General features: G+C 37.7%; 1 protein-coding gene across 1 annotated transcript; it reads left to right on the top strand.

Annotated features, from left to right (window-relative positions):
• Nucleotides 1–322: 322 nt before the first annotated feature.
• Nucleotides 323–7,915, top strand: LOC145957982 (uncharacterized). The gene is made up of 9 exons (XM_083074427.1): nt 323–688; nt 2,795–2,892; nt 2,944–4,261; nt 4,532–4,769; nt 5,079–5,539; nt 5,639–5,982; nt 6,343–6,437; nt 6,786–7,046; nt 7,908–7,915. Exons 1-9 carry the CDS (start codon nt 323–325, stop codon nt 7,913–7,915), a joined length of 3,189 nt encoding a protein of 1,062 aa, XP_082930553.1.
• Nucleotides 7,916–13,195: the final 5,280 nt, after the last annotated feature.

Here is a 13,195-nt window from a genome sequence, read left to right as displayed (position 1 = left end):
AGCGCCACCCGGAAGAATTCTTGTTTAAAATTTTTATATGATTGGGAGTAAAGGGTAAACAGATCCCCATCCTTACTCCCACTCAGAGACAGTAAGCCATAAGGAGGAACCCCTATTTTCAGCTGGTAAAAATGGAGAAAAATGGGAAGAGACACCTCTATCCCGAGAACTAAACATAGGACCTGAAAAGCCCGCAAAAAACCCCAACTATTGGGTGCAACTGGCAAGGAGCCGAGTTGATAAAGTTCAAAAAATTGCACTCAAATTGAGTGAAAGGGAGGCAGACACCTAAATCCCTAAAGAAACACTGATAGAAATAGAAATGGGGAGGGTATGTAGAACTCCCCATGTACACATGCTCATCGGCCTGACAAGGTTCAAGCCGAATCATCTAGGAGATGGAAGGGTCGCAGATCCTGTGCGTCCTCCAGACTGCATTGATCTCAAGAAAGGACCTGAAAACACTCTAGAACTCCCCCACATCACGCCTGACCCAGTCATAGCCAGGGATGCCTGGAATGAGGTCCTTCGGCGGGTTCGTCTTTTCAGTAGCAGCCTCCCAAGCAGCCACTGCCTTGCCGCGCGCCTTGCCCTTACCTTTGGCAGGCGCAGAAGATGCAACACCCCTCTCTCCAGCCATCAAGAAATGGAAAAGATCTTAGAAGAAGGTGAAGTTAAAGAAATAGAAGTATCTGGTACTCTTTTGGCAAACAAAGAACAAGAATGAAAATCAGACAATGAAACTCAGTTGCCGAAAACGGCGGAGGAAACAGAGAAAATAGAGATAGAGGACGAACAGAAACGAAGAAGACACGCAAGAAGCCACAATAATGAAAAAGAGTAAAGTGGAAAGGGGAAGAGGCGCGAGAGAGAGAAAAGGGCACCCCAAAATTCAAAACGGTCACAACACGTGTCACCCAAGGGACACGCCTGACCACGCATTAAATGAGGCCCATTATGATAGATGAAGCCATCATTGCATAACCTTCATGCCCATTAACGCTCCAACCTCGCATTTCGAAATGAGAAATGACAGTTGTGACACATGGCATCTCGACAGGCAAGCGTACGCGAAAGGTAGCGACCCCTTGACGAGCTCGGTTTTAACTCCTCGACCTGCGGTCTTCGGAGCTCGGGGGGCTAGTGTACTATCCATACCGCCATGCCGAGCTTGAGCTCGGTATCACAGCACAGGACGACCTTGGACATGCGTTGGGAGATCTCGGTCTAGACGAGATCCACTATCTAATCAGATCATAACTGAACTTAGGCCCAAAGCCCAACGAAACCCTAATTCACACCAAGGTACGTGCATTACTTATACGAGACTCATATTCACACAAACCCTAACTTTAGCATCGGAGTTTCTTTTGCAGGTACTGATAAGGACATGGGCAAGGATTTAGGAGCACTCAAAGGACTTGGAGGACCAATGACTAGGGCGAGGACTAAAAAGGCCAAAGATGCTTTGCAACAAGTTACGGCCCTCATTCTTGAAGAAATGCCTAAAGATGAAAACAAGGCCAAGATGGTGAATTGTATCAAGGATTATGAAGCCTAATTACTCTATGGTGTTCTTAGTAATTGTAATTAGTAAATAAAGGCCTAAAACTCTTGTTAAAGTGGCTGCCAACTCTTTTTGGGCTGCACCACTTATTGGGCTAGTTTTTTAAGCAAGTTATTTTTATCAAATAAGGCCCAAAACCTTTGGGATGAGTCAGCCATGAGGCATACCAGAGGGGTGCACGAATTTAGCATGTGTTTTATTTAATGTTTTAGTGGTCATAATTGTTAGGCTTAGTGGAAGTTCAATAATTGCCCACTAAAGTGTTTTTTTATAATATTTTGTCATTAGTGGTCATAATTCAGGCTTAGTGGAGTCCATTATTTGTCCACTAATGTAAGTGAAGGTTGTTGATTGTAAGCTATATAAGCTGCCCATGGGGATGAACAAAATCAGATCAGAATTTGAGTTTTAATTACTGAGAGTAATTCTCTAATTGTTCTTGAGTGATTCAAGAGTTTGGGCATATCAAAGGATAAACCACAATTCTTTGTGTGAAGCCTTTTCCTTGGAAGAGTGATTCTTCCTTCATTCATTTTTTTTTACTGTATCCTTTTACCTTCATTTCTAGCATTCTAATTCCAGAAAATTAAGTTCCAGATTTTTGAACCCAAAAGATCCTTCTTCATTCCTTGTGCAAATTAGGAATCCTATCATTTGGTATCAAAGCTCCGGTTTTTTTGGGTCATCCACATCATTTGCTGGAATTTCTTTGGGTAACATCTTTCCTTATTATTTCTCATTACCATTGATATTACCTTAGTGTTCTTTCTTTATTTCTGAACCATTGCAAAAATTAGGCCTGAATAGTATTAAAAAAAAAAAATCGTGAATATATAAATTAAAAAAAAAAAGTTGTGGCTGAATGGTTCATGCGTTTAGAACACTTAAGACTCAAAATTTAAGGTAATATTTCGGTTGGGTTGAAGGGTGTTACTAACTTATCTAAAATTCCAGTTTTTGATTCCTAAGTTTCCTTGTTTTCTTTTTGAATTTTAGGTGACTGTTTTGCATTCCTTTCTTTTTTTTTAAGCCTACCCTGAACCTTGCTTTTAACACAAAATATCAAATTTGTGGTTTGTTCTTTGTGTTGTCTATTTTTGAATTGCTTTAAAAAAAAAAAAAAAAAAAAAAAAAGAGAGTGATCTTTTTACGAGTGTAAACACGTGAGAAGAGTGGTGAGGTCCTATTTTCTTTGTGTTTGTTAGTACTCTTGTTTTTTTTTTGAAGATGGCAGATGGAGATCATTTGGATGGAACACAAAGACTCTTGTTCGACGCTATTAATGCTCAAATGCAAAGATTATTGAGAGAAAACAATGAGGAGTTGTATGGAAGAATTGAACGATTAGAGAATTATGAACATCATGAAGAATAAAGGAGAGGAAGAATTGCTGGTGCTCCTAGGCAAAACAGAATTGAAGGTATTAAACTTAATGTTCCTCCATTTAAGGGGAAGAGTGATCCGGAAGCCTATGTGGAATGGGAACTCAAAATAGAACATATTTTCACTTGTAACAATTATGATGAAGAGCAAAAGGTGAAACTTGCAGCAGCTGAGTTCTCAGACTATGCACTTGTGTGGTGGAATAAGTTGAAAAGAGAAAGGTTGAGAAATGAAGAGCCTTTGGTGGAGACTTGGGCTGAAATGAAAAAGCTCATGAGGAAACGTTATGTGCCAGCTAGCTATGCTAGAGATGTGAAATTTAAACTTCAAAAATTGTCACAAGGCACCAAGGGAGTTGAAGAGTATTACAAAGAATTGGACTTGCTCATGATGCAAGCCAATGTTGAAGAAGATCCGGAACTAACCATGGCTCGTTTTATTAATGGTTTGAATAATGATATTCGTGATGTTGTTGAATTGCAGGAATTTGTTGATATAGAAGATTTGCTGCACAAATCCATTCAAGTGGAACAACAACTCAAAAGAAAAAGTGTGACCAAGAAGAGTTCTTCTAATTATAATTCCTTTAGTTGGAAGGACAAAAATAAGAAGGAGGTGACTGCCACTTCAAGCAATCCAGCATCTACTTCTCATGTAAAATCATCCTCTAAGACCCTAGAACAGCCTCAAAAGAAGAGTAAAGACATAAAATGTTTTAAGTGTCAAGGCATGGGTCATTATGCCTATGAGTGTCCTACCAAAAGGACCATGGTTCTCAAGGAGAATGGGGATTACACTAGCCAATCTGATGTTAGTGAAGAAGAGGAAGGTGACATTGAGGAGGAGGAGGAGGCCCTTGAGGGAGATTTATTGATGATAAGGAGAATGATGGGTAGTCAAATGAGTCCTTTAGAAATAAGCCAAAGGGAGAATATTTTCCACACAAGGTGTTCCATCAATGGAAAGGTTTGCATGGTGATTATTGATGGAGGGAGTTGCGCTAATGTGGCTAGTGCTAGATTAGTGTCAAAGCTAAATTTAGACACTAAACCACATCCTAGACCATATAAACTTCAGTGGCTTAGTGAGGATGGAGAGGTGCAAGTGAGGCAGCAAGTAGAAGTGGAGATTTCCATTGGAAAATACAAAGATAAGGTGCTATGTGATGTAGTTCCAATGGAGGCCAGCCACATACTTTTAGGAAGGCCTTGGCAATTTGACACTAAAGCCATCCATGATGGCTATTCCAATAAGATTTCTTTTGTGCACCAAAATAAAAAGATTGTCCTCAAGCCTTTGAGTCCTAAAGAGGTGTGTGAGGATCAATTGAGGATGAGAGAAAAGATTTCTTTGGAGAGAAAAGAAAGTGATCTTGAGAAAAAGAGTGAACAAAAATTTAAAAAAAAGAAAAGGAGTGAAACACTTGAGAGAAGAGAGAGTCTTTTGGCAACAAAGAGTGAGGTGAAGAGGTTGTTCCTTGCTAAACAGCCCCTTTATCTAATGTATTGCAAAAATCAGATTTTAAACACTAACACTTTTGATGAATTGGAAATACCTTCTAGTGTTAAATCTCTTTTGCAGGAATTTCGTGATGTTTTTCCATCAAGCATACCAAGTGGACTACCACCTTTGAGGGGAATTGAACACCAAATTGATCTCATTCCAGGAGCTTCTTTACCCAATAAGCCAGCTTATAGAAGCAATCCACAAGAAACGCAAGAAATACAAAAGCAAGTGGATGAACTCATGGCCAAAGGATGGGTAAGAAATAGCATGAGTCCTTGTGCTGTTCCAGTAATTTTGGTCCCTAAAAAAGATGGTACATGGAGAATGTGTTCTGATTGTAGGGCTCTAAATAACATCACCATAAAATATAGGCACCCAATTCCTAGACTTGATGATTTGCTTGATGAATTGCATGGTGCAAGTTTTTTCTCTAAAATTGATTTGAAAAGTGGGTATAATCAAATTAGAATTAGAGAGGGTGATGAATGGAAAACTGCTTTTAAAACAAAATATGGTTTGTATGAGTGGTTGGTTATGCCTTTTGGCTTAACTAATGCACCCAGTACTTTCATGAGATTGATGAACCATGTTTTGAGGGAATTTATTGGCAAATTTGTTGTAGTATATTTTGATGATATTCTTGTCTATAGCACTTCTCTTGAATTGCATGTGGAACATTTGAAATCTGTTTTGAATGTGCTTAAGGAAGAACATTTGTTTGCCAATCTTGAAAAATGTGTGTTTTGTACTGATCATGTTGTATTCCTTGGTTTTGTTGTAAGTTCTAAAGGAGTACAAGTAGATGAGGAAAAGGTTAAGGCCATCCAAGAATGGCCCACACCTAAATCCGTGAGTGAAGTGAGAAGTTTCCATGGTTTGGCAAGTTTTTATAGGAGGTTTGTTAAGGACTTTAGCACCTTGGCAGCACCTCTTAATGAAGTAGTAAAGAAACATGTGGGTTTTAAGTGGGGAGAGAAACAAGAGGAAGCCTTTGTTGCTCTTAAGCAAAGGTTAACCAATGCGCCTATTCTTGCTTTACCAAACTTTGCTAAATCTTTTGAAATTGAATGTGATGCTTCCAATGTTGGTATTGGGGCTGTGTTGTTACAAGAAGGCCATCCAATTGCTTATTTTAGTGAAAAATTACGTGGGGCTGCCCTTAACTTTTCCACTTATGATAAGGAATTGTATGCCTTGGTAAGAGCTTTGAAAACATGGCAACACTATCTTTTTCCCAAAGAATTTGTAATACATAGTGATCATGAGTCCCTAAGGTATTTGAAGGGACAAGGCAAGCTTAACAAGAGGCATGCCAAGTGGGTGGAGTTTTTGGAACAATTTCCCTATGTCATAAAACATAAAAGGGGCAAAGGGAACATTGTGGCTGATGCTTTATCAAGGAGACATACATTACTTTCCACTCTTGAAACTAAATTGCTTGGATTTGAATCTTTGAAAGAAATGTATGCTTCTGATGAAACTTTTGGTGAAATATATGCTGCATGTGAGAAATTATCTCAAAATGGGTATTTTAAGCACAATGGGTTTTTATTTAAAGAAAACAAATTGTGTGTGCCTGCATGTTCCATTAGAGAATTGCTTGTTAGTGAATCACATGGTGATGGTTTGATGGGGCACTTTGGGATTAAAAAGACTTTGGAAATTTTACAAGAACATTTCTTTTGGCCTCATATGAAACGTGATGTGCAAAAATTTTGTGAACATTGTGTTGTGTGCAAAATGGCTAAATCTAAATCATTGCCACATGGATTGTATACTCCTTTGCCTACTCCTGAATATCCTTGGATTGACATATCTATGGACTTTGTTTTGGGACTGCCTAGAACAAAGAATGGCAAAGATTCTATTTTTGTGGTTGTTGACAGGTTTTCAAAAATGGCACATTTCATACCTTGCAAAAAGGTAGATGATGCGTGTCATGTGGCTGATTTGTTTTTCAAAGAAGTTGTGAGGCTTCATGGTGTGCCAAGGAGTATTGTAAGTGATAGGGATGCTAAATTCCTTAGTCATTTTTGGAGGACTTTGTGGCGCAAGTTAGGTACTAAATTATTATTTTCAACAACTTGTCACCCACAAACCGATGGACAAACTGAGGTAGTCAATAGAACTTTGGGAACCTTGCTTAGGACTGTTTTAAAAAAAAATATTAAATATTGGGAAGCAAGTTTGCCTCATGTTAAATTTGCATATAATAGGGCTGTCCATAGCACCACAAATTGTTCACCTTTTGAGGTTGTGTATGGTTTTAACCCATTGACTCCTCTTGATTTATTGCCTATGCCTAACATTTCTGTTTTTAAACATAAAGAAGGGCAGGCCAAAGAAGACTATGTGAAGAAGTTACACGAACGTGTGAAGGCTCAAATTGAGAAGAAAAATGAGAGCTACGCAAAACATGCTAACAAAGGGCGAAAGAAAGTTGTGTTTCAACCTGGTGATCGGGTTTGGGTACACATGAGAAAGGAAAGATTTCCGGAACAAAGGAAATCAAAGCTTTTGCCAAGACGGGATGGTCCATTTCAAGTACTTGAAAGAATAAATGACAATGCTTACAAGATTGAATTGCCCGGTGAGTACAATGTTAGTTCCACTTTTAATGTTTCTGATTTATCTCTCTTTGATGTAGAAGATGGAGACTTTGATTTGAGGACAAATTCTTCTCAAGAGGGAGGGAATGATGAGGACATGGGCAAGGATTTAGGAGCACTCAAAGGACTTGGAGGACCAATGACTAGGGCGAGGACTAAAAAGGCCAAAGATGCTTTGCAACAAGTTACGGCCCTCATTCTTGAAGAAATGCCTAAAGATGAAAACAAGGCCAAGATGGTGAATTGTATCAAGGATTATGAAGCCTAATTACTCTATGGTGTTCTTAGTAATTGTAATTAGTAAATAAAGGCCTAAAACTCTTGTTAAAGTGGCTGCCAACTCTTTTTGGGCTGCACCACTTATTGGGCTAGTTTTTTAAGCAAGTTATTTTTATCAAATAAGGCCCAAAACCTTTGGGATGAGTCAGCCATGAGGCATACCAGAGGGGTGCACGAATTTAGCATGTGTTTTATTTAATGTTTTAGTGGTCATAATTGTTAGGCTTAGTGGAAGTTCAATAATTGCCCACTAAAGTGTTTTTTTATAATATTTTGTCATTAGTGGTCATAATTCAGGCTTAGTGGAGTCCATTATTTATCCACTAATGTAAGTGAAGGTTGTTGATTGTAAGCTATATAAGCTGCCCATGGGGATGAACAAAATCATATCAGAATTTGAGTTTTAATTACTGAGAGTAATTCTCTAATTGTTCTTGAGTGATTCAAGAGTTTGGGCTTATCAAAGGATAAACCACAATTCTTTGTGTGAAGCCTTTTCCTTGGAAGAGTGATTCTTCCTTCATTCATTTTTTTTTACTGTATCCTTTTACCTTCATTTCTAGCATTCTAATTCCAGAAAATTAAGTTCCAGATTTTTGAACCCAAAAGATCCTTCTTCATTCCTTGTGCAAATTAGGAATCCTATCAGGTACCACCCCCATCTTGGAACACCAAGCATACCAGTGAAGGAGGCTCACCAACCTTACCCAGCGGATCAACTCCACCTCCGATCCTTGGTAAGAACACTCTAAAAACTAGAAATCAAGAGGATTCTAGAGAGTCTAGTGTTCCCTCTCTAGAGATAGTTCAAGGAGAGACATTTGAAACAAAATCTTTACAAAAAACATCTCTCTTACTTGAACCATCTTCTTATATCCTCATGTGTAGAGGAACACTCACATGCACTACCACAAGTTCTTTGGAAACTTCTCTACCTCTTGAGGTTAAAAATCTTTTAATTGAATTTGATGATGTATTTACTAGTGAAGGACCTATGGGACTTCCACCTTTTAGGGGAATAGAGCATCAAATAGATCTTGTGCCTAGGGCTAGTCTACCCAATAGACCAGCCTATAGGACAAATCTTCAAGAAAACAAAGAGATAGAGAAGCAAGTACAAGATTTGTTGGATAAGGGTTGGATTCAAAAGAGTCTAAGCCCTTGTGTTGTACCTGTTATATTGGTGCCAAAAAAAGATGGAAAATGGAGGATGTGTTGTGACTGTAGAGCCATCAAAAAAATCACCATAAAATATAGGCCCCCAATTCCTAGGCTTGATGACATGCTTCATGATTTGCATGGGTCATCCATATTTTCCAAAATAGATCTTAAAAGTGGATATCACCAAATTCAAATCAAGGAAGGTGATGAGTGGAAAACTGCTTTTAAAACTAAGTTTGGATTATATGATGTTGAGCTTTGGGCAGCTGAAGACTTTAAGAGTTTTGATGATCACAACAACTTGGAGACAACAAGTGTACAACAACAACATTGAACACAAAAACAAAGTCAAGGAAGAGTCAAGAAAAATACCTTGAAGTATAGCTATGTAATAGAGCTTAGGAAGAAAATTGTTATGAATGAATTGTTATATTTTGTGTCTATGTGTGCTTTGTGCATTGAGCAAATCTTGTCTAGAATCAAGTAGGGAGTAGATGATGATGAGTTAAACATTGGAAAATTATTTTGAGACTTAAAATGAAGTTTTAAGATCTGACTCAAAATAGTCGATTATTGTTAAATATAATCGATTATTTCAGCAAGTGGGCTAAGTGGAATGCCTTGCTGTAATAATCGATTATTTGCCAAAATAATCAATTATTTCAGGAACAACTCTCTGGAATAATCGATTATCCAGCTAAATAATCGATTAAACTGTTCTTGATTGATTTCCAGAAATCTGAAGAACAAAATAATCGATTATTCTTTAAAATAATCGATTATCTGGGTTTGAATTTTTATAAATAGTTTGAACTCTTTTGAAACTTCATAACATTGAGTAAAAACTGATAATCAACTGGTAAAAACGTTTTAGAGAGTCTATGTGACATCTTGGAGAGTTTTCTTTGTGAAATCCAAGAGAAAAACGTTTGTGAAAAGCTTGTGAGGAAATCATCATCATCATCATACTCTTGAAAGAGGAAGACAAAGATTTGTTCAAGAATTCCAGGTGAATTCGTTTCATTTTATTCTTTGTGAATCTTTGTGAAAAATCTTGAGAAGGGTTTCTCAAGTGGTGAAGTTTCTTGTAGTGGGTTCTACAAGGGTTACTTTCTTGGGGTCAAGAAAGTGGTTATCTTTTTGTAGTGAAGTATATGCATGTGTATGTGCTTGTAAACCTTCTTGCTAAAAGATAGTGGATCAAATCTTAATCAGGTGGTGATTAAGGACTGGATGTAGGTCACATGTGGAGTGGCTGAACCAGTATAAAAGACTTGTGCAATCTTCTTCAACCTTATCTCTTATTTTGTGATTTGTTGGTTGTGCTTTAAAGAAGATAAAACTTGATTAACATGTGTATGTGAATTTTGATGGTTTAAATCTATAATTGGATATTATATTTGAACCTCATTGTCTTGTAATCAAGTTGCACATTGCATTCATATCATTGTAACAAGTCTTTAAGAGTGCTTCATTTGAAAATTCTGTAAGAGAAAAGTTTTGATTGAATTTAAGATCCAAAAACTCTGATAAATTTTTAAAGGGTCATTGAATCCAATTCACCCCCCCTCTTGGATTGGGCCATTCTTTTCTAACATATGAATGGTTAGTAATGCCATTTGGGCTTATTAATGCACCTAGCACATTCATGAGGCTCATCAACCATACCCTTAGGGATTGCATTGGTAGATTTGTAGTTGTTTATTTTGCTGACATCTTAATCTATAGCCAAAGTCTAAGTGATCATGTGGATCACCTAAGACAAGTCTTACTTGTTCTTAGAGACAATCACGTGTTTGCCAATGTAGACAAGTGCACTTTTTGTGTGGATAATGTTATATTCCTAGGGTTTATGGTGAGTAAAGAAGGGGTTCATGTGGACCCCAAGAAAATCAAAGCCATTCAAGAGTGGCCTATTCCTACTAATGTAAGTGAAGTTAGGAGCTTCCATGGATTGGCAAGCTTTTATAGAAGATTTGTTCCTAACTTCTCTACATTAGCTTCACCTCTCAATGAGTTGGTGAAGAAGGATGTGGTCTTTCTGTTGCAAGAAAAACATAATTTAGCATTTCAAGAACTTAAGCAAAAACTCACTCAAGCACCTGTTCTAGCTCTCCCTGATTTTAGCAAAACCTTTGAGCTAGAATGTGATGCTTCAGGTCTTGGCATAGGAGCTGTATTGTTACAAGGTGGCCATCCCATAGCCTATTTCAGTGAAAAACTTCATGGGGCTACCTTGAACTACCCTACCTATGACAAGGAGTTGTATGCTTTAGTTCGAGCCCTTCAAACTTGGGAACATTATCTTGTGACCAAGGAATTTGTCATTCATAGTGATCATGAATCACTTAAATACTTGAAGGGTCAACATAAATTAAATAAGAGGCATGGAAAATGGGTTGAGTACCTTGAGCAATTTCCTTATGTCATCAAGTATAAGAAAGGCTCTACAAATGTAGTAGCTGATACTTTATCAAGAAAACATGTGTTGTTGAACATCCTAGGTTCTCAAATGTTAGGGTTTGATGACATAAAGGAATTGTATGAGAAAGACCTTGATTTTGCTAACTTTTATTCTTTATGTATTCAAAAACCTTATCAAGGTTACTATATTTCTGAGGGGTATCTTTTTAAAGAAAATAAACTTTGTATTCCCCAGGATCTATTAGGAAACTCTTGGTAAAGGAGAGCCATGAGGGTCGGCTCATAAGGCATTTTGGGATTGAGAAGACTTTTTTACTCTTAAAAGAGAAATTCTTTTGGCCTGATATGAAAACAGATGTTCAAAGATTTTGTAGTATTTGTATAGCTTGTCTTCAAGCTAAATCTACCACAAAACCTCATGGACTATACACCCCCTTGCCAATATCCAATAATCCTTAGGTAGATATTTCCATGGATTTTATCCTTGGTTTGCCTCGAACCCAAAGAGGAAAGGATTCCATATTTGTGGTAGTGGACCGTTTTAGTAAAATGGCACACTTTATTCCATGCCACAAAGTGGATGATGCAAGTAGTGTGGCTAAATTATTCTTCCAAGAAATAGTGAGACTTCATGGGTTACCTAAGACTATAGTCTCAGATAGAGATGTTAAGTTCCTTAGCATTTTTGGAAAACTTTATGGGCAAGGCTAGGAACTAAACTTTTATTTTCTACCACATGTCATCCCCAAACTGATGGGCAAACTGAGGTAGTTAATAGGTCTCTTGGGACTATGTTGAGGGCAATCCTCAAAGGCAATAAAAAGTCATGGGATGACTATCTCCCTCATGTGGAGTTTGCCTACAATAGGTTGGTCCATAAAACCACCAACATGTCTCCTTTCGAGGTTGTTTATGGTTTCAATCCTCTCACTTCTTTAGATTTATTACCCCTTCCCGATGTCAATTCTTTTATCCATAAAGAAGGCACATCTAGGGCTGATTTTGTCAAAAACTTGCATGAGAGGGTGATGGAAAAGATAGGAGGAGTGAATGTTGTTCTTCTCCTATTCTTCACCTAGGCTTGGATCTTCTTCAAGGAGCTTGTATCCGAAGATGGAGAACTCTGGAATGATGATGGAACACGAGTGGAATGAGGTCTAGACTTGGATGGAAGCATCCAAGCTCAAGCATCAATGGAAGACTCACTTCAAAGAGTAGGAAGAAGATGAACTCCCTAGGTTTTTTAGATGAATTCTCTAGAGGACTTTGAAAAGGAAATTCGGCTCTTGGCTCTCAAATTTCATATAAGGTTCAAAGTGAATACAAAGATGTGAAAGAACACTTAAGTAAGCACGGTTTTGCACTCTTTGGGCGCCTAAATCAAAAGATGACATGTGGCGCCCAAATTTTGAATTCAAATTTGAAATTTAAATTCAAATTCTGGCTCCCATGTGCTACTGCGAAAATTCAGGTACCTAAGGTGCATCTAAGTGTAATTTGGAGTGTCATTTAGGTTTAATTTGAGGTCACATGTTCAGCCACCAAAGGTGCAAAACATGTGACTCAAATGTAACTTAAATGGCTTCCAAATTAAACCTAATTTTACGTAATTAGCCTACTTTAGTATTCCTTGTATTTTCCTATTCTAATGACCTAAATACATTGGTCAAACAAATACAATGGAAAGGAAAAATTACAAGAATGAAAATGAGCCCAATATTGGGTACCAAAAGCCCAAAGGCCCATGAAGCCCAAAACTAGGCCTAACTAGCCTAAAACCTAAAATGCTACTCTATGTGGTCCAAAATACAAGACCAAAATATATGATACCTATCCTAACATGATGTATAAAAAACATATGAAAATAGCTATAACAAAATATGGCCCATAAAAAGTTCAACTTGGGCCTTCCCAGGCCCATCAGGCCCATTGGGCCCTGCCTGGCCCAAACCTTCATGTCTAGCCAACTCCTCTTGGTTCTTTGAGTATGTCACCTCTTGCACTCCAAAGCATGATTCCATCATCCCCTCCCTCTTGAAAAGGATTTGTCCTCAAATCTCGAGGATGAATGGAAAAAGAAAAATTAACACCTACATATAAAACATGCAAGGAATAAGAAGTAACATTGTAAGAGAAAAGATCATGGATCCTAAGAGGAGTCCTAGTATCTAACCTAACAAAGAAAGATAAAATATTAGACTCTCTAGAAATAGGTTCCTCTTCTAAGCATAACCTAGAAGTAAAACCTAAAAACGTAAGAACACTA

The sequence above is a fragment of the Cajanus cajan genome, chromosome 5, assembly GCF_000230855.2.
Source record: "Cajanus cajan strain Asha chromosome 5, NIPB_CcT2T_4, whole genome shotgun sequence".
Lineage (NCBI taxonomy): Eukaryota > Viridiplantae > Streptophyta > Magnoliopsida > Fabales > Fabaceae > Cajanus > Cajanus cajan.
This window is presented reverse-complemented; position numbering and strand designations above follow the sequence as displayed.